The sequence below is a fragment of the Thunnus maccoyii genome, chromosome 3, assembly GCF_910596095.1.
Source record: "Thunnus maccoyii chromosome 3, fThuMac1.1, whole genome shotgun sequence".
NCBI classification, from domain to species: Eukaryota; Metazoa; Chordata; class Actinopteri; order Scombriformes; family Scombridae; genus Thunnus; species Thunnus maccoyii.
This window is the reverse complement of record NC_056535.1, coordinates 28,401,027-28,427,570: the sequence shown is the minus strand read 5'-3', so window position 1 is coordinate 28,427,570 and position 26,544 is coordinate 28,401,027. Positions and strand designations below refer to the sequence as shown.

Below are 26,544 nucleotides of genomic sequence, written 5' to 3'. Positions count from 1 at the left end.
ACAAGATGATACAACGGAAAGGTGTTACAGTTGATAAAATGTCTCTCTCTTCCTGCTTACACAAGTTATATGACTGTTGACACTGGTGCTATTTTTAATTCTCATAATAAGGAAGTTGTCAAATCATTTGTGATGGCGTTGTGTAAATGTATCTTTCAATAAAGAACATTTAAAAAACAGTGGTGGAAACTTACCAAATACTTTTACTCAAGTTCTGTATTTAAGTACAATTTTGAGATACTTGTACTTTACTCGACTATTTCCATTTTATGCTACACTACATTTATCTGACAGCTTTAGTTACTTTTCAGATGAAGATTTGACACAATGGATAAAATAACAAGCTTTTAAAATACAACATATTGTTTAAGATGAAACCGGTGATTTCCAACCTTGTTGGCTCTTGACGTCTTACAAAAGGTGTGTAGTCGGGTCACATTTCAGATGTCTGAGTTGTTAACAGCTCCGCCAAATAGTGATTTTTCACTCTAAACTTCTCACATGGTTTCGTGTCAATACATGTTCAAATGATGCAATATTTCACCAAAAATCAAAGATTAGAGAAAAAGTCCAAGAACTGAAAAGAGATTTGTGAATTATAACTTTTTTTTTTTCCTCTCTTCCATTAATCATCTCATAACCCCTCAGATTTATCTGGTGACCCTTTGGAGGGGCCCGACCCCTAGGTTGGGAACCACTGGACTAAACTAGCTAACTGTATATAAAGTAAATGAAAATTGGTTCACTTCCAGCAGCTACAACAGTAACACGCTGCTCTAACACTGATGCATCAGTATTAATAATTAATGATTTCATATATAATAATATATCAGTCAGGGGGACCAAACCACTACTTTTACTGCAATACTTTAACTACATCAAGCTGATAATACTTATGTACTTTTACTTAAGTAGGATTTTTCATGCAGAGATTTTACTTGTATTTTACATTGCTGTAATGGCACTTTTATTTAAATAAATGATCTGAATACTTCTTCCACCACTGTTAAAACACTTATATAACATACTGTATATGATGCATGTGCTGCTCTGCTCCATTTAGTCACGTGTCAGTTTTCTGACGACTGATCGGCTCAGGATTGCAACATCGAGGCTCCGCCCCTCACCGGATGACGACACCGCGGGAGGAAACAACAACGAAACCAAACACACCCGGAGTCAGTCCAGCTGAAAGTCCTGAAGACGAACAGGGCCAGAGGAGTCCGGAGTCCTGAGGGTCAGTCTGGATACAAACACACCGAGACACGGAGACTAAATCCATTCAAAACTCAAACACCCGGACAGACAGGAGGACTCTGTGTGCTTTGTTCACTTCAGCTCCGGATACAAAAAAACAAGTTTCATGTTTATCTTTTAATCAACAGTTTCGGTTTGTCTTTTGTGCTGCTTTTCATCGACACAGTTTAATTTTATTCAGACTGTACAGAAGATTCTCAACAACTAACTAACTAACTAACTAACTAACAGCTGACTGACGGGTCGGTTAATTGCGCAACCGAGAAGAGAAGAAGAAGAAGAAGAAGAAGACGTCATCACCGGACAGGCAGCTCCAGTTATCCCAGTATCAGAGCTGCTGCCTCTAGTTTGAGTTCAACTTAAAAAAAAAAAAGAAAAAAAAAAAAAGAAACGTTTTTATGCCTTCAGCAACTTCTACAACATAGACAGACAGACCATCAGCTCCACACTGACTCTACTGGGTTTCTACTGATTCTACTGGATCTACTGGTTTTCTGTTTACCTGCAGTGCGGAGCGGTCTGTCTGTCTTAGGAGCACAAGGTAAGAAAACACCTTAAACTGAACTCAGATCCTTTATTTCAGTAAAAGTAGGAATAACACAATATAAAAACGCTCAACTACAAGTGAAAGTAAAAGTACAGTATTAAAGTATTATCAGCTAAATGCAAATAAAGTGTTCATTATGCAGGTTTTGTATGAAAAATCTTTATCTGCAAAGTAACAAGTTACTACAGCTGTCAGATTAAATGTAGAATGTAGTGAAGATGAATAAAGTAGCAGAAAATGTAAATGGAGATACTTAAGTAAAGTACAAATACCTCAAACTTGTACTTAATTACAGTACTTAGTTACTCACCACCTCTGCCTGAGAGCAGCAGCTGGTCTAGTAGAGTCCAGCAGCTTCTACTGAACCCTCCTGTGTAGAGTTTATGAAACTTTAATACAGTTCAGAAAGAAGTTCATTCTTGATCTTGGAAGTAGTTTGACAGCTTGCTAGGTTTTTTTTTGGGTGCTTTCATCTGCATCACATGGCCTTCATCAGTGGATGGAATTTGCTCAGTTGTCATTTCTGATGGATTCATTGACATGTGAGCTCAGCAGTCTTTATGGTTTTAGCTTTTAGGACTTTTTGATTTTAGAATTTGATCTGATTTGATGAAGACCATGTGATTAAGTTGAAAGCCCTGGATTTTTTTCCTCAAACTTTAATTTTAAAGGTCATGAATAAACTTTTATGCATAACCTTTATGTCAACACAGACAACTCAATGATGATTAAACAAACTCCATCTTCCGATGAAGCATTTGAGACCGAGATGAACATTTTTCACTTTGTTCTAACACTAAATAGATCAAATGATTAATTAATTAATGGAAAAATAATTGTGTTATTAATTAATAATGAAAATATTGTTAGTCTCAGTCCTTGTGAGGTTTCAGGTGAGCATGTAAAGATTACAGTGTGAGTACAGATGTTCTCCTTAGGCCTGAACAGATGTTCAGTACAGTCAAATAGAGTTCAGCATCTGGTTTTCAGAGTCTGACGAAGTCCAGCAGAGTCCAGGAGAAACTAGTTAGTTTCTTAGTTGTCAATTGTTTGATTGTGAAACTGCACTCAAATAGAAAGTGATGGAGAAATCCTCCACAGATCTGCAGAGATGAGACATCAAACAGCACATATTCACCGTGAGTGTGTGTCAGGGGATGATGTTACTGTGGTGACGCTGTGACTCAGGGTGTTTCACCAGAGTGAAAGCAACATTGGCCAACAGCAGGTTTCCACACAGCGTCACCACAGTGACTGCAGGCTCTAAAAAAACATAAATATCACTCACTGTGTGTGTGTGTGTATGTGTGTGTGTGTGAGGTAGGTGTTGACTGTATTTAAAGCCTGTTTAAACTATAAACTGTTGTGCTCTGATGCAATGATCTGAAAGCTGAAGCGTCTGTCAGCTTACAGGAAGTTGCATCATGAAGCCTATAGACACGTTAACAGTGTAATATGTGAGGAGCAGAGACACAGAACACAGTAAAATATACTAATACAGCTCTGCTTACTGTATGTGAAAATATTACTGAAGAGCGTTTAATGAGGGGAGGGGGCTCGGCTGTGATGTCACCAACAGAGGGCGCCGCAGTGTAGAAATTAAACTGCTTTGCCATGAGTTTAGAAGTCTCTTACCTTAACACACCAAGCAACTCACATAACAGGCGAGAGTCTCTACTGGAACCATTCTTGACATAAATCAAACTATAACCACTACATCTTAAACAAAACATATTGAAGTTCCTGTACTTAAACCTGCAGTTTGGAACTTTTACATATAAATGAATGTCTGTTATGTTCAAGCTCTTGCCAAACGAGTTCACAGAAATGCTGGTTAAGCCTATCTCTGCCAGGTACAGCTTTCTGTATTTCACAGTATACATACTACGCTCTATGGGCAGAGCATATGCACCAGAGACTTCTGCCGGCCGAGTTAGCTCACTGCTAACTTGAATGGGGATAAAATAATTTAATCGTGTGACTCTTCTAGACTTTCTAAAAGTTATTGGACTGAATGGATCAAATTCTGATAGCGAAACGAGTCATTTCGCGGGGGTGGTGTGATGCTCAAAACAATTTATCCACCATTTTGCAACAGTAGCAACGGAGTAGGCTACAACGATAGACTACGAGCCTATGATCTACGCACGTGTCAACAGTGTTTTTGTAATTACTCTCACTGCCAGAAGAGGGAGACAAAAGGCTTGCACTCCAACTTTAACAATCTATACATTAGCATTTAGCACAAAGCACCGCTGTCCTTATGGGCCAGATTATACTTGAAAAGAACTAGTTTGTACAATGTATCTTCCAAGGTATCGTCCCATCACCTGGTGGGTAAGAGTGTTGATAGCTGTTCCAAATGGCCAAACTTGAAGGAGGTGTCAAAAGTTGACCATCACAGAGAGGGGTGAGAAGCAACAATTGTTTAAATATGGTAATAACAATGCAAATTTTCAGACGGTCTCCTGGAAGTCATTCATAGTGTTGCACGGAACATGAATAAAAGAGTTGGTCTGGGGGTTTCTGTCGGTCAACTATCCGAGAAGCACTTCTGTTGAAGCATACTGGCTGTGTCAGTACAGCCTCACAGACCCACTATGTATGGTTGTAGACTCTCAGTGTTGGTAGTATAGAAAGATTTAAGACAACCAGCAACAATACCATTCAGCAGACTTGTGTAAGGTCCATTATTGTGCACCTACTATTGGTCTTCCTCTGTGTATATGGATGATTTCACCGCCCCAGAAATAGGTTCATACATTTTGTCCAAGACCCAGAAACATAATCTGGTTAAGTACAAGGCGTCCAGTTCCCTTCCACAAACATCTTGCCAAGTTGTGTTTTAAATCGTCTCTCACCGTCTCTTGTGAGTCCTGCGAAACTCTGTAACACCTCTTGAGTGCCTCTTTAATTACTGTTTTGGTTAGGGGTTTGTGCAGCTGAAACTGTCTCAGTCCATCTTCCGTTGTAATAATCAGCAGATTGAAACAATCATCCCATCATTCTAGTGTTGCAACATCCATCACATCTTGTTGAATGCAGCGTACTGACAGGTGATCTTCTGGGTGAAGTTTGGTTGGATGCAGATCTCATCACCACTGTTCTCATCATGGAAGCAGCAGCATTTCGCACACAGATGCTTGTGCTGGCTGACCATCTCCTCTGAATATCCTCTTAAGTGATCCCTATCAGCATGTTGTCAGTTGTATTGCGCGTCAGAATTACTGCATTTTAGTTTTTGTTTCCTAAGTTACTTCAAATATTCTTACTAAAAATAATTGAAAAGCAGTTGTGTGCAAGAAAAAACACTTCTGTTAGTCTTCACCAGGCACTGCCTTAACTGAGAGATCATGTTCTGCAGCTTTGATCCAGTCTTACATCATTTCCTGTTTAAACACCTCCAGCGGCTGCTTCACAGTAACAATAAAGCTGTAAATATTAATTAACCTGATGATGTCATTTGTCTCCTCCAACCACAGATGAATATGGGTGTGGCAACAGCCAGGTCTCAGCTGTGTCTGAAGAGACTATTGGACGAACCCCAGGACAACTTACCGAAATGTAAAAGAGCTTGTCTGGCTCCTCCCCCTCCCACCACCGGCCTATCACCATGCCTCAGGCCCAGCAGCCCCACCCCCAAGTCCAGCCAGAGCCAATCCCAGTTCAGAGTCGGACCGTACTTCCTCTTTGAGCGCTGTGAGGGGGAGGAGACTTACAGGGCCGTGCACACGCACACACAGCAGCAGTACACCTGCCAGGTAACACACACACAAACACACACACAGAGCAACCAATACTAATGATACTGTTGATACTGCAAAAATACTTCTAATACTTCCAGATAATGCTCAAAATACTAATACTACTGCTGATAATGCTTGCAATAATGCTACTACTGCTGAAAACACTGCCAGTAATATTACAGATACTGCTGAAAATACTTGTGATACTGCAAAATATACTATTGATACTGGGAAAAAATACAACTGATAATATTGAAAATACTAATACAGCTTATTCCTGCAAAATATACCGCTAATTCTACATGAATTCTAAGTAATATTACAGATACTACAAAAAATACTAATACTACTACTGCTGATACAGCTAGTAATACTGATGAAAATACTCATGAAATTGCAGAAAAACACACACTTGCACTTTAAAACTGTAACAACTGTTACCATGTTACGAACCATTGCTCTTGGTTGTCATGGTTACAGGTACTGCCACTACGTGGTTACCAGGAGAGGTTGGCTGCCTATGCCCGGCTCGGTCACCATGATAACATCTGTGGCCTGCTGGACGTGGTGATTGGCCAGGACAGCGTGTATGTCTTCCTGCCCGGTCACCATGGCGACATGCATGCTTACGTCCGTAGCAGGAAGCGTCTGGGCGAAGAGGAGGTGGGGCTTCTGTTCGCTCAAATGCTGAATGCCGTAGCACACTGCCATCACCATGGAGTTGTCCTGCGAGACCTGAAGCTCCGCAGATTCGTCTTCACTGACAGATACAGGTGAGGCGGACAGATGCCGATAATAATACTAATACTGCAGAAATACTACTAATAAAGTAAAGCGCTGCAGGTTCAGAATAGGTGAGACTGACAGGTACTGCTGATAATACCACAATAATTAATACTGATATCAATTAAAACACTATAATAACACTGCTGCTACTGTGATAAATACTACAGCACTGATAACAATGACACTGCTAAAAATACCACTGATCCTGCTGAAAATACTAATGATGCTGCTAAAAAAGACCTACTGATACTGATAATACTACTACTGAGAAAACTGATAGTACAGCTGACACTATTAATACCCCTGAAAACAGCAAGCAAGCAAAGTGTATTTATATAGCACCTTTCACAGACACCAGTCACAAAGTGCTTTGCAGTCAAAGAAATAAATCAAATACAATCAAATAAATAAAACAAAGACACCAGATAAAACATACAAGGGGAACAGACATAAGAGACATTAAAACATAAAATACCACATGCTACCTAAATGCCTGTCTGAACAGATGGGTTTTAGCTAAGAATGCCCACTAGGTGGTTTAGCCTGTGGACCAGAATGTGGTGGTCCACAGTATCTGAATACTGTGTACTGAACAATCTCCGGCATCTGCAGCCATTAAAATATCATTTGAGACCTTAAGGAGAGCTGTTTCAGTGGAGTACTGTTAACGGAAACCAGACTGAAATATTGTCAAACACTCTGTGCAATTCCAGTATTTGAACAAGTTGGTTTTGAAATGGGCCTATAGTTCTCTGGCAGGGAGGGGGTCCAGGTTTGGATCTTCAACAAAGGTTGAACAATAGTCTGCTTTAAGTAACACCCTGATAGAAGAGAGCGATTTATAATATTGACTATGCAGTGGCCGATAAAGTTAAAAACCTTTAAAAACAGAGAGGTTGGAAGGACATCTAATGGGCTTGAGGAGGGTTTCATTCATTCTAACAAGGCTGCAATATCATCTATAGACACAGGATAAAAGGAGTCCAAGATGGATGGCTTTGAGGAACCACTAGTGAGTGGACTGGACAAGTGTGACATATTTCCCCCAGCATCTACAACCTTGTCTATAAAATATTTAAGAAAGTTATTGCAGTCACTGTTTGAGAAGATTGGCAGGTCAGGGGTGCTGAAAGAGACAATATAGTTTACAGTGTCAAACAGGACTTTAGGGTCTCTCTTGCTAGAAGAAACTAGATTAGAGAAGAAGATCTCTCGGCCTTCGCCATATTGTTAAAGGTACCCATGAGACATTTGCGCCTAAAAGTCCAGATAGTTTCATTTATCCATGGGGATGGATTTTATGAGATCTCTCTTGGTTTCAGAGGAGCCAATTCATCCAACACTGCGGAGCAGTGAGTGTTAAAGGATTGGACTAAAGTGTCCACGTTTCCATCCTTTAAAACAATTGTTGTTAGTTGTTACAACAGTATTATTTGCAGTATCAGTGGGATAGATAAATAAAAATACAACCAATTTGACCTGTTGTATTTCCAGTATTACTAGTCTAATACCTCTACTACTATTACTAGAACTACGAGTATTGTACTAATTTTGTCACTAGTACTAGTGATATTGCTGCTTCAGTTGAACTGAAATCTGACCAGTGTGGTTTTCTTCCTGCAGGACTCGTCTTGCTCTGCTCGGCCTCGACGACTGTGTCCTCCTGCACGGTGACCATGGCGACGACTCTCTCACAGACAGACACGGCTGCCCTGCCTACGTCGGGCCCGAGCTGCTGGCCAATGGGAATGCATCATACTCAGGGCGTGCTGCAGACATCTGGAGCCTGGGCGTGTCCCTTTACACAATGCTGATTGGACGATACCCATTCCAGGACACAAAGCCCGCTGCGCTGTTCGCCAAGATCCGCCACGGGGCCTTCAGCCTGCCTGGCTGGTTGTCACCGCAGGCAAAGTGTCTGATTGGCTGCATGCTGAGGAAGTCGCCTGCAGAGAGACTGGAGGCGTCTGAGCTGCTGATGCACCCGTGGCTGACCAATCCCTGCATGCCACGTCACAACACACACACGACGCATCACGGCTCACACAAAACACTACAGAACAAACACGAGGACGATGACCAGGTGGTGCCAACATGGACTGAAAAACACTAACATACACGTTTGTATTTCTATACTTGTGAGGACCATCGTTGATATAACGCATCCCCAAGCCCCCAACACTAAACTTAACCATCACAATTTAATTACACTAACACCACTTAACCTAAACTTGATTATTACTCAAAACTGAAAACCAACTCTGAACCCTCAGTAAGCCCTCAGAAAAGAAAAGGACCTAACTCCCACAGTCAAAAACTCAAGTTGGTCCTCACAAAGATAGACATACAAGAACACACACACACACACACAGACTAAAGAGATAGTCTGATCCTGGATTACTTGACCCTCAGGTGCCTTCAACTCTCTGCAGCTGTGGCTCAGTTCAAGTCCTGCATATGAAGGTGAATCCTCCAGTGGACTGAAGGTGCAGTCAGACCAGATTTCACCACGTGAAATCTACTCACGCGCTGCGGCAACAACATAATAACATGGCTAATGACAGCAAAAGTTGTAAATTATGCAGCTTCTTATCAACAGTTTTACTTTTTACCGTCACACGTGTCAGGAAGGAGATCCACCTTCTCTGATGCTTTCATTATTTCCCCTGAAGCTCTAAAAACAAGACTATAAACATTCAGTGTTTCCTGAATGAGAGGTCAGTCGCGCCCTTCCTCATAAACTGGCATTAGAGAACCTTTGAGTTCAAACTGATTAAACTATGACGGGAGCAAATGAGGCAATGCTAATTTACAACTGAAAGTGAATACGTCTTGCCCTGTTCCTCAGGGAAATAAACGGGGCACCAAATCTGGTCTGACCGCACCTTGAGGCCTGCTCCTCCTGAGGAGGATTCATAACAGAGTCACCAGTAACTGACAAAAACCAGAGCTAATGGTGTGTTCAGTAGCAGTTTAACGATTAATAAATCAATCTAGCTTCCATCGGTGTGTCCAGATGTGTGTAACTGAGCGTCACAGCCTCTGTGTACAGTACAGTAGTGATGAAGAACACGTCCAGGATGACGACAAGAACAAACAGTGGGCTTAATATTCACATTTATTATTAACAACTATTTCTTATTTATTGGTCCACTTCAACACACACCTGAGAATTAAAACCTGGTTACATGATCATTTGTGGCCTGAACACGGCGTTGGTTTTAAAATGTGGACTTTGAAGGAGACAGAGCCGAACATCCATACTACATACAACTTCTGAGCAGGTTTTGAGTATATAGCGAGAGGAAAAGTGGAAAAAATGAAGTAAACCAGATAGAAAGCATACTAAATAGTCGATTTTTGAATGTGTTGTTTATGGAAACGATTCTCCCAAAATGCAATGCAAAAAGAAATGGTGGGAAAAAATTAAAATAAATTTTGGGTGGTGTTGAACCAAATCCAGTATGAAATCTTAGGAAAAACATTTTAACATCTATGTTCTCCAGAACAAAGTCACACTTTGTCACACACAATCAATAGCCTGTCAGCCTATTGATTGTAAATGAATTAATCTAAAAGACCAATACATTAGGTGATTGTTTTGTTTTTGTTCTGGAGAGCATAAACTGCCTTTTTCTTTTTAAAAGTCAGAGCACCGACTGAATTTCATTGCAGGAGAAATGCACTGTGAACATCTTAATATCCATTTGTGAAGTTTAATTGGCAGTAACTTTCCAAAGTTGCAGTATGACTAACATCTGAGGTTGCACATATTGCATCATTTCCTGTTAGTATAAAATGGTAAAATATGTTTTTTTTTTTTATACTTATTGCTGAGATTGTCTACAATGACGATGAGTATGTAGTATGGATTTGGTTACACAGCTACCTTCTTTCTCTCAGAGTTTACACTGTCTGGTTCCTCCCTAGGATTATAAGAGAAGGATGGATTCAAACAAAAAAAGAAACAAATATAAATTACACAACATTTACTGAACAGTCTGTACTGTGATTCAGCACAAACTGGCCAACAGTAACAAACTTCAGTGTGACAATAAAATAATCCATCTTCTTCTGGTGAGTCCACTTAAACCCTGAAAGGAAGCCCAAAGATCCCATGATGGCTAAAAATATTTTTCAAGCCTTGTTATCTCAAGATTAAAACTTAATTTACTTATATCCTCTCAATTAGGTTTTTGTAGTGACAATGATAACTTATCATAAAAAACAACATAAGGTTTTCCTGTGACATGACAACACTGAATAACAAACACGGTCATCACAGTTACATGCAGGCCTTCTGGGACATCTTGTTCTCAAGACCTAGAGGACTGACATGACAAACATGGCTCGGATCAACCGTCATCCAAAAATAACAGCATAATTCATTTGTGATCATGGGAAAACTGTTTCTGATGTGTCAACATAACAGTGTAATTAAATTTCAGGATAACAGGATAAAGGATCTGATATATGCAGCATGTGTTGTATTATAATAAGAAAATGATGAAGTTGTAATCTTGAGATAACTGGACTAAAAATGATTCCTGACACTTATCTTGTGTTCCCCTCTGATTGAGGCTGACCAATCACTACCAAACAGATCTGGAGTCAGCCAGTAGGACGCCTTCTTCTGAATGTGTGACCTCAGTTACAGCTGCAGAATAAATAAAGATGTTTCACAAACTGTTCTGATCCCGAACTGGTTTTTTATTTGTTATTTTTATTATTAAGGACATATTTTATTATTTGTGTTCATTCTTACAGTGTTTCTGAACCTCCATCACCAACAGTCAACTTAACTTTCCTTCATTCATATGTGTGTCTCTATCATATTTAGTTTACTGTATTGCTACCTTGATCTAAAGACATCTCCCTTCAGTTTTAATTAAATGGTTTTAAATTCTAAGTAAAGACATTGATAATTGTGGGACGATACCAAACCCTTGAAGCCGGTGTGTCTCCCTTAAAAATGAAATCAAAGTCTAAACTACAGAGAGAAGAAACAGCAGTTCTGACTGTTGAATATACAGCAGGTGAACATGAACACTGACAGCAGCAGTTTTTCTCATGTTTAATAGTTAAATCCCTCCAGAGTCCGTCCATCACTTCAGTCAGATGCTGACTCGTCTCTAATGGTTAATTTCTCTCCAACGTCCACTTTATCACAGAAAAATTCAACAGAGTTTCTGTTTTTAGTCTTTGTCACAGTCTGAAATATCACATTAACAGTCAGTAAACTGTCCCTCAGTGGCTGCAGCCAATCAGGAGCCAGTATCGGTGTCCATGTCATCGGTGTCGTCACCCTCCGAGCGGCAGATCTCCTCCAACGCCAGCTCTGATAAGACAGGAAACAGGAAGTGAAGAACATGCTTAATTTGAGACTTTTGCGTGATGTGACATTATATGGCCAAAAGTATGCAGACAGCTGAACAGTCCAAGTAAGGCGTAAATTCTTGTTAAATTGATTCAGTCACGATGGGCTGCTGAGTCAGTCTTTAGCGCCACAGCATCGCTCATGTTACCCAGTGCAGTGAGGTTTACAGATTTTAAATTTGGTTAAAAGAGAATAGTGGTATAAGTTACCCAGAACTGGCCGATTTGGAGTTTAGCTACCAGAATCTATTGGGAGAGAAAATTTCAGTGCATCTCTAGTGTAGAAGTGGTTTCATAACACAAACTTTCAAATGCAGAGATGCTACATCACACATACACCGTCATCTAGCAACTAAAATGATCACTGGATGAGTCAGGATTTGTCTGATTTAGCTGAGGTGACAGTGATTGATTGATCACAGCGTACAACTGCTTCACGGTCATCAGAGCGCCACGTTGCAGTTGCAAGCAGTCTAACAAAAGGCTGAAGTTTGATAATCACCAACTGGACGTGTTTTACCCAGGAGGGTCTGCATCAAGTTGAAGTTAATTTAAAGTTAGATATTGATCTGCTGGACTCAGCCCAGAACTGTTGATATAAGAGAGTTATATTAAAGAAGACTGTTTGAAAAATGATTATCATTAAAAGACGAGGAGCCACAGCTCTGCCTCTCTTTCTGAAAGGTTCATCTATGTTTGATGCGGTGTGTTCGAGTGTAAACAGATATACTGTATATCGACTAATTACACTGAATTATGGTGCAATTCCAACACTACATTCAAACTAAGCCAACACTTGAACTTGCAGGGCTGCTGCAACAGTTTACAGCTGTTTCCAACCACAGAGAGTTAACAGGAGGACGTTTTACACCTGCTGACTGTTGGCTGGTTCGACATGCCACTTGGCGTGATGCCCCTGGACTATGAAATACTTTTTCAATCTCTGCTTAGATGGCAATTAAATCACAAGATGAAATTGTACAATTGCAAACAATTTTTACACACAGACCATAGTGCATGTGCGTGTGTGTTGTGTTGTGTGTACCTTCACTTTCTCTCAGTTCGGGGATCTTCCTCAGAGTGTCTCGTACAGCGGGGATCACCTGGTCGTACATGTGCAGCAGCGGCCTGCAGCTCTCTGAGAAGCTGCTGTGATGCAGCAGCAGCCAGTGCAGCAGCAGCAAACACTCTCTGAGCAGAGATGCTGCAGGACCGCGCCACCATGGCAACGAGGGGGTGGAGCACTGCGGTGGGGGCGGGGCCAGGCCTGGAGGAACGACAGTCATTTATGATATGACACACACACACACACACACACACACACACACACACACACAAACACACACACCTGGAGAGTAAGTAACTTGATGTTTTTAGAGACTGAACAATGAGCGTTATTCCAGCTACTGGTCGTAAAGCAGATTGCTGGAATGTGACTGACCTGTTGAGTCTGTCGGCTCCTGACAATCACAAAGATCCAACCACTGACGATGGAAAATAATCACCACTGTCTGAACCAGCTGAGAGAGACAAGGAGAGTTGAAGAAAGGTGCAACACAAAATTTAGTGTCACTACATTAAAAGATTTTGGTCAGAGTGTGTGTGTGTGTGAGTTACCTCAGTATAACACTGACAGCTGCTGTGATGGCTGGTAGTCCAGCTCTCTGTTCTCTGAGTCATTAGTCTGCTCAACAAACGAACCACCTGGAAAACAGTAACAACGACGACAGCAACTGGTGAGTAAGAAAGTAGCTGTTCAAATAACAGCTGAGTTCTAAAAAACAGCCTCCTTTTGTTCATGTTCGATAAAAAGGCTGGTTGGTTCCTAACAGACTAATCTAGGCTGACGGCAAAAGTATAAAAGCCGCATTCAGTGCGATGGTATCTGACCTGTAAACCTGCTCAATATCACTGTGGTGTATGTTGGACTTTTGCCAACAAATATGACAGTGAGATCCAGTAGAAGCTGTTACATGTTAAAATATGGTCATCTATTCAACTGAGGGTTATAATCTGAAACACAGTTTAGTTCTGTCTCCAACATCTGTGCATTCCTTTGGCTAGACGTCTTTTCACCTGCACTGAATGTTCTGAGCTGTGATCAGCTGCTCCGACAGCCGAGTGAGTTTTTAAAACATAACGTAAAATGACAGTTAAAGACGAGCTGAGTCTGCCAACAACACCGTGTGTCTGTCTTGTGTCTTGCAGCACACTGCTGCCTGCAGTATGCTGCTGCTGCACACCATAATTTTACTTAAACAATTTCATGTGTGTGTGTGTGTGTGTGTTACCTGCAGGTCCAGCAGAATCAGGCCTGTGTGTGTTGCCTGGTTGACTGGTCTGTTTCTGATGAACTGGAACAACTTCAGGAAAACACATGGGTCTAAAGAAAACCAGAGGTTTAGTGAAATTAGTGAATTTTCAAGGTGAAACAAAGAGGAGAAAACATTAAAATGAAGATTAAAGAATGGTCACTCAGCGCAGAGGTTCCCAAACTTCTTTTAAACCATGGCACCCCTTCACATTGTAGTTTTCCAACAAAAACACCTTCACATTTATATTTAGCTTTCTCAGTAGCTTTAAGTATTCCAGGTATTTAATAGCTAAAAAGAATGAGATATTCCAGTGTAAGACAGCTAGCTTTCCTTCTCCACAAAAAGCTGCAAGCAAAGTAGCTTTCACTGTTTGTAAATAAATCTTGTGGCACCATTGGCCTGTCCTTAAACCACTGACTTACTGTATAAATGCCATTAAATTACAGATAACTTCAATACATTAGAGTGACAGTAGCGTAGCGGAGGTGGGAGTCTCACCGTGATGAGAGCAGAGTTGCTGAGCCAGGGTCGGGTGGTCGGCCATGGACATGAGAGCGGACACACACTCAGAAACCGTCTGCAACTTGCTGTCTGCTGACACGCACGCACACACCGCCTGCAACACACACTGCAACCTGAGAGAGAGAAAAGAGAGACAGAGAGTGAACGTTATTTCAGTGATATCTGCAGTAAAAACCAAACATTATCCAGTAGTTGAACTTTCTCTGAATCACTTTGAACTCTGAGAACTAACGAGGGACATTCGTCATTAGTTCAGATGTTTTACAGTCGAAACGGCAGATCCCAACCGTTACAGGATTACTGAGGCCGACATAGCAGCAGATATTCATATTTGTAAATATACATAATAAAAACTCATGTTGCACTAGCTGTATCCATGGTAACAGACACCGATCCCTGAATAACTCGGACACTGAAGAACAGTTCTGAATCTGATGATATTGTGTTAAGATCTGAAGTTATATATTAAATTTTTCACAACAATATGGACATTTATCTACGGTGGACATTAGAGATAATATCACAGGAAAAAGTGAGTTGCTCTGTGCGTCAGTGTGTTCAGAAGTGACTCATAGAAGAGGGAGAGAGAGAGAGGTTTTGGACACAAACTGTACTAATCAGGTTCAAAGTTTGAAACCCTGTGCACTGTGATCTGTTATTGCAAAATGTTTTTTTTTTTTTTTTTAAACAAGTCAGCACTTAATATTGAGAAACTTCTACAAGTGATCTTCAGTTCAACCCTCACAAGTTCTTCATATTTCATCAGTTATTTCTTACTTTCTGTGACGTCACCACAGTGAAATCGCTGCAGTTACAAGAACTGTATTATGTAACCGCTGACATAAACGCAAGTACACTCCCTGCTCAGCCACTCCTCTACCTTCAGCAGGCTTCCGTCCAGGTGAGAGTTGCTTCATACTGTATGTGTGTAATCCAGTATATATGTCAGTGCGATTGAAGGATTCAAATAAAGTGTGTGTGTGTGTCATGAAAAGGGTGAATCAGAGTGGGTCACTGCTTTCTGCAGCTCTTACAGATTTAAGAAAAACTCAAACATTCCTCTTTTGTGGGTATCAGGATGAAAACATGTGGTGAACTTGTGAATTTATCATCAACAGACATTTTATAGACTAAACAAATAGAAAACTACTGGTGGACCATGACAATAATCATTAGTTGAAGTCACAGTGCAAACACAGTTTAAAAGTCTGTCAGTCTCTTACTGGCTTCTTTTAATGTTCATCATTGTCTTTCTTGACCAAACATTAGTCTGATATCTGCAGACAGCTGGTTAGCTAGATGTAGCTACCCAGCAGGTAGGGACAGATTGAATAAAGTAGAATCTGCACTCCTGGAGTCATGGCAGTCATGTAAACTGCAGCAGGTTCACATAAAGTGCAGCTATTCACGTCATAGTTTACAGGACTGTCATGACTCAAAAACAGACAGTATTTATGTTACTTTCTGACTAAAAATAATCTTTTTCTGCATGTTTTATGCATTGTATAAAAACAAAAATTCTAATTCTAAGCACTAACTGAATGTACAATGAGTCACACCTGTCAGTGTGTGTGTGTGGCATCCTCTCCATCAGGACGCACAGTATCTTCATGGCGCTGATGACGAGCTCCTCCCTTTTTGAGCCACCGTCGCAAAATCCCACGTCACACAGCCGCAACACTGTCCGCAGCAAGGCATTCTGGGAGTGTAGACCCACACCTGCGGCAGAGCGGTCAGTCTGAGAAAAGAAGGGGAGAAGAGGAGGACTTCAATGAAATGTCAGAGTTCTTCTTTAAGTGGAAATTTAATTGGAAAATAACGTCCAGGAGTGATAAGATCAGAAAATTACAAATTTGAAGCTCATCATGATGTTATGATAAAACAAACAATATGTAGTTTCAAACCACAAAGTTGATATTGCTTCCTGTTCTGTAATGAAGGACTCATTGACTTTCTACCCATACCTTGTTGTCTATAACTTTGCTCTGACTCTCTTTTGACAGTACAGCCTCCACCACCTGGGGAGCAGGGAAAAGTTCAAAGGTCAGCACTGCAGATTGAGAGAATACTAAACAAACAGATGATCATTAGCTCTGTAAACTGTACACAAAGACTTGAACATTAAGATTCATTCAGATAAAATGTTATTCACCCTGTTAAATTCGCCAAAAAACAATGCAACAACTGTCTTAAAACTGTCTCTTTTCCTGAATAAGAGTCTTATTTTATTCAACCATTTTGCTCAAATTCACAATATATCAGGATAAAACCCTTATGGTTCATGTTCTGTATGTCTGCAGGGTCATTACAGGTGTCTGTATTGTTACTGTTCATCATCATCACCTCGTCACTGTTGGCCAGCAGCAGGTAGAGGAGCCGCAGAGCTGCCAAGCCAGTGTCCTCCACGCTGAAACCAGTCAGACCAGTCTCCTCCAGTCTCCCCAGTCCAGCAGCAGCAGCAGCATTACAGCCTGCTGGGAGAGAGTTTGCGCCTGCAGAGTCTGAACTACTGCTCCCAGCAGAGGTCGAGTGGACCGAGTCAAGAGCCTGAATGAGCCGAGATAGATGGAGGTCCAACAGAGGGAGGAGGAGGACGGCTCCAGGGCACGACCTCCACACACACACACATACACGCACACACACGCACGTTTAGATGTTTTACTTTGCCCGCACATGAATGTTAGTCGCCCAAATGAGATAATGAGTCACACTAAAAGCATTTATCATATTTATGCCACCCCTTCATAGCACATGCTTCATACACGTGCAACCTCTTCAGCTATAAATAACACCATGGATATCTGTCAGAAGAATATATTTTTTCCATCAACACTGCAACAAGCCAAATAGCATCGATATAAAACATGTGACTTATGAACTAATCAATTTTAAGTGACATAATTAAAGGTCTATTCTGAATTCTCCAGAGGTTCAGTTTTAGGCTGCTGTGCAGATTAATATTGACTTTAAAAAACTGAATAAAAATAAGTAGTGTGCTACATGGTTAAATGCATTTCTTTAGCTTTGTTCATAAGTAAAATTAGCTTACATATCAGTTTTTAAAAGACAAAAACAAGCACAGAGAAATGCTTGACATCATGCTCTCATGGTCACTTGAACTATTGCAGCAATGTTGCTGCATCTGCAGTTGAGGCGTTCCAGTGTGGGACGGCTAGCTTCCCCTCTCCTCAAACATGTGTCGACTGTGTAGCTTTCACTGTACGGACTGATTTTAGGAATTGTTTGATCATTTCTTTAAGCTGCTTACAGTGACAAATCTTGGCCTCTCTGTTCAGACAGTCATTATTTCTGACATCTCACAGGAGCAGGACTGTGTGTTGTGTTAGTAACTGCCAGCTGTGAGCTGTCGAGTCGCTGACTGCATATTTATCGCGGATTTTAATCAATGATATTGATGTTTATTTCTTAAGTTCTGATTGAAGGTGTAAAATAAAAATGTAGTTCATGTGTCAAAGGTGTTTTTGTATATGGTGAAAAATGATTACCAGTGTACAGTATAAAAATGGAAATCTTGCAGCACCCTTTGTCTGTTCTTAAGGCAGCCGCTGTGGGAACCACTGGTCTATATCATCTTGTTTGTTGCCTGTCGTTGTTATTAGTGTGTGAAGACAGTATTTCAAATACAATGAAGCAGTAATTCTCAGTGATGTACAGGCTTTATGCACTGACTGTGAGCTGATCTATCAGTGGAAACATGGATTCAGTAAATCTTTGGTAATTACCTCATTCAACACTACTGCTGTTACATTATGTGGCCACAAGAGGGCTCTATTGTCCATTAAACTGTTAAACTGTGATGGTTTTGTTATTCTGTATTTGTCAGTGAGCAGCAGATATGTAAACTACATCAGAGCAGCTGTAGTATCTCAGACAGTCAGTCTACCTGTTGTTTCTGCTGCTGCTGGCTGCGGCCGCTGGTCGGCTCTGACTCAGCATGTTGAGTCCTGTCACAGCCAGACTCTGGACTGGACTCAGAGCAGCTCCGGGAGCTCCTCCTCCACCGCCGCCGACATTGGCTGCAGCATCGGTGTGGAGCAGAAAGCCTGCTGACAGTCCGCTGAAAACATAACATACAACACAACACATCAGTTAAGTCTTTTACAACATCTCAGCTCTTGCTACAGGACTGTATTATACGTTCTTTTACCATCCGAGTTAGACGGACTTACCTGGATGTCAGGTGGATGTCAGTGAGACTTATGGACAGCAAGTGAGAGAGGCTGAGGCTGCTGGGAGACAGAGGCTGCTGCAGCAACAACCCCAGCAGGAAGCCACCTGGAGGACGACACAGAACAACACACACACACACACGAACCCCGCAAACTGGTAAGTTACAGAAAACTGGGATTTAATGAAAGAAATCACTTCTCTTGTGAGGATCAATCAGTCAAACATGATTTGTTAGCACTTTTAAGACAGGTTAGTTCAACTGAAAGTCCTTTATAAATGACAGAAGAGCTGATAATAAGAACAACTTCTAACCGATTAATGACTTTTTTGGGTGAATCAGACAGGAGAGCATTAAAATAGCCTGCTAGATAGAAAAGTGTGCATTATTTCCATTGACCCTCCTAAAGCAGCTCTGCAGGCTGACTAACCTTGGTGCTGCCGGTGTTCAGGTTTGATGGACAGGAAGGGGTCTGGACGGAGCACTTCCTGTCTGTCACTGGATCTGCTGCTGGATGACAATCTGTCTGCTGGAAGACACACACACACATACACACACGCACAGAGTTTAATAGTAAAAACTCTCAAAACAAAACAATAATCACATCAGTTTCACCACCGCAACCTTCATGACATCATCATGTGACCCACCGTCTCTCCGTGTCTTCCCCGGTGTCTTCCCCGGTGTCTTCCCTGGTGTTGTTCTGGATGGGACCTGGGCTCCAAACGTCTCCTTTGTGATGAAACCATTTGCTGTCGGAGAGGAGGAGCTGCTGCCGCTTCCATGATGCAACTGGGCAAGACCACTCGGCACTTTAGGACTAAGAGCAGAGAGAATAATCTATCAGGTTGGAGATCAGCAAATGACAATCAATCACTCTGATTTGATGTGATGAGTTTAATCTACTTCAGTGTGACCTGTTTGTAATGTACGAGGGGAGTAACGGTTTCCCTTTTGTTGACCTGAGATGACTCCAATACCAGGATTCCCTGAAACTGGCTCAAACATCACATTCAAGGACTTCCAATAACTTTTAATGTCTTGTTGGATTGAATCCAAGAAATCCACATGTGTGTGTTTGATGATAAGACATGACAGGGTCAAACTGTGATATTTCCTAACCAGGACGTCCTACTAGAACTGTTCTGCTGATCTAGTTGTTATTTTTGTGTCTTAGGTTTGTGGTTTTGTCCGTCACTAATATCAGTCATAATAACAGCTTAAAGTAACCAAGTTTTAGGTGAATTTCAGACATTTCTGTAAAAATAAGACGTTCAAGTGTACCCTAGGAATACACGATACCAGTGGCTGATGTATTATTATCAACTGATGAATGGATATAATGGAATTTGATAATTGACCATTTGCTAAACCCCTGCCCTAAATGGCAATTGTCCAATAATAGCTTAGCAACTGTAACTAAGCACAGCAGGCCTGTCAAGCTTGGGATTTCTCCACATGTTGAAGCGTTGAAGGTGTACATTGGGCTGTAGTAAGAGAGAAACTCTTTATCTAAATCTGATGAAGCTTCCTACACTGACTGACTGACTTTGAGCAGGAGAACTCTGAGGAGAGACTGTGATGTTGCTGTTTTACTACACAGTCACAGACACACAGTTGAAATTATGATGACATATAGTTTTCTCATAGTGGCAGTTTGGAGTATTAAATAATGGTGAAAATCGAAATGCAGAAAATAGCAACACTGCCCTTTATGTTTTATGTATGTGTACACTGAATTGCATTGTTGTTGAAATGTGCTGTATAAATAAACTTTCCTTGCATGCCTAGGTTATTTAAATAGAAATATGATGCCTCAACAGTGTTTCTGACTTCTCTAATCTCATGTTAATATGTCATTTGCACAGTAAATACTGGCGAACAAACGCAAAAAACTGCAATGAGTGAGAGATGAACAAAAGTACAACAAATACTGGATATATTCTTTAGGTCTTGTTTTACTTCTTTTGAATTCACTCTTGAATTTTCCTCATTTTCACAAACTGACTCTCTGACTGACCCTGTTTAGTGTAATCAGTTTACTGTCATTAAAGTTGATCATTAGAGCTGCAACTAATGAAAGAGCCAGTTTCCTGGAGTCCAAAGGTCACGTCTTTAATTGTCTTGTTTTGTCCCACCAGCAGTCCAAAACCCAAAGATACTCAGTTTACGATATAAACATAGAAATCCTCACATAGAAGAAACTGAGAGCAGAAATGAGTGGAGTTTGTGCTGATACATGACATTAAACATTTAACTGATTATAAAATTAGTTGTTGATGACTGACCTGTTTCTAGGCAGTGGAGAGGCGGTTTTGTTTTTGTCTGAACTGTGCAGTTTAGTCTTCATCTCATTGATCTCTGCTTCCTTAAACTGCAGCTCCGACTGCAGAGACTGAACCTGTGTATAAACGACACATTATTAGTATGTTATTCTAAGGATTATATGTACTGTATCTGTATGTTTTCCAGCTTATCACCTTCTTGTTGAGCTCCTTCTCCCTGTCACTCTGCTCTTTCTGTTTCTGTGTCTCCAGCAGCATCTGGTTCTGTCTCTGGGCTTCTTTCTCCTGCTGAGCTGCTTTCAGAGAGTCCCTCAGGACGCGGATCTCCCCGCTCTTCAACACGATCTCCTCCTCCACCTCCTTCAGCTAATAACATACACACATAAACACATAACCACACATTACAAACACCAGGACAATTTTATCTAATGTCTGTTCTCAGCTGGTACAAGTTACTCCTAAAACTGATATCAAATCGGGCTTATAGTAAATCTTCTCTGCTTGGGAAGACTTTTGGTTTGTTTATCCCTCCATCAGGTCTGGTTATGAAACGTCGACACTGTTTTGGTCCAAACTGAAATGCATCTGTAGCACTGACTGTCAAAAACTGTCCTGTACTACAAGCTGACACAGATTAAGAAGTTTTCATTTCAATGTACAAATTTGAGACTTTTTTCCAATATAATGACTGGAATTTGGCTTTTCAGATGAAGGCTGAAGTTATTTATTTATTTATTTAAAACCTCTTAACAAGCAATGGCACGCCAGTGAGCCAGCCAGATTTATGCTGTGCAGCCAAACATTTGTTGAAACCCATAGGCCTTTATCTAAAATTATAGTAAAGATACCAAATTTTGCAATGATACCAACTTTGTCAGACTGAAATTTGGGAAATTGTGCAAATGAAGCACGAAACATGTAGAATATGTAAAACTTTATGTTAAGGGGGCTTATTTTATTTGTGTAAATGAGCCGAGGTTAGCCAGAAGGTTATTTTTCACCTGTAGTCCCTGGACTATAAAGCAGAATAAAAATTTAAAATGAAATTGAAATAGACCATAATGCATCAGGAACGATATTTCAAAAGGGAATATTATAATGTGATAAACAAATAAAGTGATAATTTAACATCAGTCATGTATAATGAACTGTCTCCTGAAATTCCTTGTTTTGTTACTGGTTTCTCTCAGTGGTTTGAAGTCCTGGTCAACACAAAATTTAAGTCACATAAAATTTAGAAATTACAATTTATTAATGCTGGCATCTCATCAAATGCACTGTTATGTAGTTTTGTTCCCTGTGCTGGTCCTCCAGTATGATTAAATCTATAAATCTTTACTTTCTGTAAAGTTTTATAAAGCGAGAAACCACTGAGTCTCACCTTCCTCTTGAGCTCTGCATGCTGGGCCTCCAGCAGGCCGTAGGAGTCGTCTTTGTCCGAGCCAAACTGCTGCTGCCTGTTACCTGAACATACAAAACAACAAAGCTTTGTCGACATTATCAACACAAAAACTGTCATTAACTGTTGTCATTAGACCTTCACTTTGATATCTGCTTGTTAGAAGATGCTGCAGTGGTTCTTCCAAGTTTTAACAGTTTACAAGTAGAGCTGTATCAGTACATTTTGGTACAGTGTACGGAAATAACAATACTTTTGAATTCCCCAGCTGACGGTATGTACATTTACTGTGATACACAGCAACTGATTAGACAAACTGATTTACAAACTTTACTTAGTTTCTCTTATTTTTCTACAAACTCTCCTTTCAGCCTCTGTCTGTATTTTCACTACATTTTTGGATTCATAAGACTTACTAATTTTCATTCAAAGTGAAACATTTTCATCTTCAACAAATAAGCGTACAGGTGTGGATCTTCATCTGTTAACTTCTTTCACATCAACACATTGTGGTGTAAAGTTGAGACATTTGTATTTTATCTTTATGAAGACATTCTCATCAAGTCACTTTATTAATAAGATTAGTTCTTATGGATATTACCATTAAGAATTATTAGAGACTGAAGAAAAATATTGTTGTTCATTTTCTTTCTGCTTCAAATTTTATTAAAGTCTAGTCTCCCGAAGGACACAACACTGTTATCTGTGCCTATTAAAATTTAACTTGTATGTTTCAAACACAAATTGGTTCTTCACTGACAGAGGAACAGACTCTCTGTACCAGACAAAGAGCCAAAACGCTGCTTTCTTGTTGTAATAAAGTGAAAGAAATTTTAACAGGAGTACATGATAGAGTTGTAGGTTCTTTTAGAGATGGAATTCACAGTTAGTTTTTTGTATTGAGGACCAGTACTGATAACATTTAATGTGTTTCATGTGCCAAAGCAGTTTATAAATCACTGCCTTGGTACATATGATGCAAGTGGAGGAATAAATAAACTTCTACTGTCACAGTCTATTTTCACTGTTGCTTCAGTCCACAACAATAACATAATTTTAACAAAAACATAAATCTTTTGTGATGTATTGTCTCTCTGCAGGTTGATTTTCATAGAAAAGGAGTGAAATCAGGGGCTGCCTGGAGGGGAATCAAGCTACAAACAGAAGGACAGCTGACAATACAGGTAGTCAGTAGGATGAAATATGTAAATCCACCAGATTTGCTTCTTTAAAAGTATACTATGCAGAATTTGTTGGTTGTTGTTCGTAAACACGACATTCAAAGTCGGCCCCTCCTCCCTAGATCAACGATACTAGCGCATGCTGAGTGCACACGCAAGAGAGAGTAGCAGTGGTCGAGCAAGCTAGCTGAATGAAGAGAGGGAGCGGTGGTAGCAAGAACAAAGCAGTGAATCAGATAAATAACACGTTATTTTCTGATTGTTTCACGCCAGTTACATTCTAAAGCACAAAAACAAACTAACACCTCCGCACAACCCGGTAGGAAGGTGCTGCAGTGGTTTGGTGTGAATGCAGCCGAAGTGCATGATTCACCCCCCCCCAGTCCGCTGTGGCCTCTCTGCTCTGCCTATGTGTGTGTGTAGCTCAGCCCTGCCCTCAGTCAAGAATATAGACAGACAGAGAGCAGAGGAGAGAGACGGAGACAGCGATGTAACCTGGTCGCTATGTTTTTATGGAGTCCCGACCTCACACCCTGCGCTGTTATTGGCTGGGGGCTACACACCCACAGCCCAAAGGTTGACGCCCAGAAATGTCACAAACACAACAAAATAATAACAAAATAGAGGCAGAGAGCTGGTTCTCTGTAGATACAGACACTGCCACACACTTCTAGTGGGTCATAAGTGATGATTGAGAGAGATTGCCTTTAAATATACACATCAAAAAATTTGGCTAGAAAAGAAGTAACTCACCGAGAGGCTCTCTGCTCGATATCCCAGCATTCCCTCTTTTGCCAATTAACCCAAAGGTGTTCTCTCTGCTCTGGTTAGTTGTGGCTCTGCTCTGAGGTTTGCTCTGTCCTGCAGACAATGGCAAGACTGACCCACGGGCGTGCTCCACCGATTTGGTTCCTGGTTTAGACCCGAGCCCCGATGCAGAAGCCGATGTGTTTGCTTGTGAGGCAATGATGTCGATCTCATCCAAGTCGTCCTGGGTGAAGTCCTCATCATCTCCAAATGGGTCATCGAAAGCGCCTGCCGTTACTATGTCCTGGTTCAGGCCTCGGAGGCGCTTTGTGGGGGGAAAGTTCATGCTGTTGGGGAGAAAGAGAAGAGAGACAGACAGCTTAACCAGCTGACAGGTCTGACCTGTAACCTTCAAATAACAATTGGTCTACTATGTTGCTGGTGTAGCATCATGGCCCCTTTTAATCAAGCATCTCAGACTGTCCTAGCCAGCCAAAAACCAAGAGTGATGCAATGTTGGTCATACTTTAAGGCCGTGGTGTAAATGACTTGGATCTGACAATATTTTTAAGAAAACATAGAATCTTCAGTTCATCAGTCGTTACAGTAATTTGCATGAATGCAGCCTGTTTCCAAAGACTTCATGCTAAATGGAAGGAAAATAATTAATCTGTTCAATACCCAAGGAGCTATAAGAATGTTAAAATTTTTATTTATTACTGCAGAAACAAGTGGTTGTGACAGAATCATCACTGTTGCAAAGCTGCATTTGTGTCAAAAAAAGGGAAGCTTGCAAGGACTTTGGTTTCTGCAAAGCTATGCATGTGTGCTCATTTGCATTCTGCACAGTTTTAAGCCTCTGAGAGTTGCTTTTTATAGAACTGAAGTGAAATGAAGTGAAAAAAGTTCATCAGGAATGAGAAACATATGTGATAGAAGTTTATGAGTTTAGAAAAAGGGGTACAGCAGCTGTGTGGTACTGCTCTGTCCAGGCAAATATGACAGTGGGTTGTTTATCGCCAAACCAAACCTTCCAAACAACGTAGTTAACAGGTGTCAGGCCCTCTGGGTTTCCTGTGTTACCTTGTCTCTCGGTGCTGTTGATGTCGCTCCTGTTAGCTGTGAGCTAAAGCTAAATAACTAGCCGTGACTCCAATGGAAACTTAGCCTGCTAAGCTAACAAGGCTCACTCCGTCACAACAGTATTTCAATGTCAGGTAACATTTCATGAAAGCGGCGTTAACAGTGTCTGATAATGACACTATATTAAACCGTGATATGAGTTGAACGGTTGAGCAGCGACTCAACAACACGAAATTAAAACTGTGACGATGAAAGTGTGTTTTTCTGCCCGCTCCGGTGCCGCTGATAATCTGACCAATCACAGCACTGCTCTGACAGTCCGACCAATCATAGGTGCCCATGCGCTCGACTGGTTGCTGTACGGGTCCCCGTTCGGGACAAACTGTACTAATTGGGAAAAAGAGCTTTAAAGGAGTAGTTCGACATTTTACTCGTGACTGCTCCAAAAAATATTTACGTTACTCTGCAAATTCTTATTTCCCGCCGACTATGATGTCCTTTAAAATATTGATGTGAGTAAGGTGGCAGAGTATCTTAAAAACAGAATCATATAATGTCATTGTGATGACAGCTACAGGAATATGAGCATGTCCAAACTGCGCATATGCATGTGGCACAGAGGCTACACCGGTGTCTCTCTCTCCACACAACTCTTTATCAGGGTGGAGTCTGAGGCTGCTTCCATTTCCCTTATATACAGTTAACTAATTCATCGTGTTGACCAACAAATGACTATAAACACCAAATATACAAAACATAACCAAAAATGACTTCATACAAAATATCATTACTTTTAATTGATACAGTGATTATAAGAGAAATATTGATGACCATAGATCCAAAACATACAATCTTGCAATAATTTTTTTCACAATATTATTTATCATGGGGAATCATGGGGTTACTAATAAGTTGATATAAATGTTCTTCTAGTGACTGTCAAAGGGCAAACAGAGAGCCCAACAGTAGCTGTTCATCACTGGATAGCTCAGACTACAAGCAGGCAGCAACACTGGAATGCTAGTGCCTATCCATGAAAAGCCACAAGACCATGCCTCATACAATTGTTTGCCCACCCACCCTCCCATTCCTCTGTTGCGTTTATCAAATA

The 26,544-nt window shown here is 40.8% G+C and overlaps 2 protein-coding genes across 4 annotated transcripts; one reads left to right on the top strand and one right to left on the bottom strand.

Moving 5' to 3' along the window:
* Positions 1–1,134: 1,134 nt before the first annotated feature.
* trib3 (tribbles pseudokinase 3) lies at positions 1,135–10,276 on the top strand. Its single transcript, XM_042406131.1, has 4 exons — positions 1,135–1,798; positions 5,287–5,565; positions 6,031–6,323; positions 7,960–10,276. Exons 2-4 carry the CDS (start codon positions 5,287–5,289, stop codon positions 8,447–8,449), a joined length of 1,062 nt encoding a protein of 353 aa, XP_042262065.1. The 5' UTR covers positions 1,135–1,798; the 3' UTR covers positions 8,450–10,276.
* A 749-nt stretch (positions 10,277–11,025) lies between these two features.
* On the bottom strand, positions 11,026–25,735 carry LOC121893934 (ATR interacting protein). Of its 3 annotated transcripts, none has more exons than XM_042406129.1 (18): positions 25,415–25,735; positions 24,357–24,697; positions 22,405–22,487; positions 21,219–21,389; positions 21,027–21,139; positions 19,389–19,558; positions 19,169–19,267; positions 18,740–18,845; positions 18,454–18,627; positions 16,893–17,160; positions 16,514–16,567; positions 16,109–16,287; positions 14,526–14,662; positions 14,004–14,095; positions 13,330–13,416; positions 13,154–13,232; positions 12,758–12,979; positions 11,026–11,674 (listed from the first exon to the last, which is right to left on the bottom strand). In XM_042406129.1, exons 2-18 carry the CDS (start codon positions 24,694–24,696, stop codon positions 11,601–11,603), a joined length of 2,448 nt encoding a protein of 815 aa, XP_042262063.1. In that variant the 5' UTR covers position 24,697; positions 25,415–25,735; the 3' UTR covers positions 11,026–11,600. The 3 variants fall into 3 exon arrangements, with proteins under 3 accessions (XP_042262063.1, XP_042262062.1, XP_042262064.1); XM_042406128.1 differs by having other exon boundaries at positions 25,434–25,735; XM_042406130.1 differs by having other exon boundaries at positions 19,169–19,264; positions 25,434–25,735.
* Positions 25,736–26,544: the final 809 nt, after the last annotated feature.

Coding starts and splice junctions, on each gene's coding strand:
- trib3 (XM_042406131.1), top strand. CDS start 5,287: ATGAATATGGGTGTGGCAACAGCCAGGTCTCAGCTGTGTCTGAAGAGA. Junction 5,566..6,030: donor AGCAGCAGTACACCTGCCAG/GTAACACACACA, acceptor TCATGGTTACAG/GTACTGCCACTACGTGGTTA. Junction 6,324..7,959: donor GTCTTCACTGACAGATACAG/GTGAGGCGGACA, acceptor TTCTTCCTGCAG/GACTCGTCTTGCTCTGCTCG.
- LOC121893934 (XM_042406129.1), bottom strand. CDS start 24,696: ATGAACTTTCCCCCCACAAAGCGCCTCCGAGGCCTGAACCAGGACATA. Junction 18,846..19,168: donor TGAACACCGGCAGCACCAAG/GTTAGTCAGCCT, acceptor GTCGTCCTCCAG/GTGGCTTCCTGCTGGGGTTG. Junction 12,980..13,153: donor GGAGCCGACAGACTCAACAG/GTCAGTCACATT, acceptor TCGTTCCTCCAG/GCCTGGCCCCGCCCCCACCG.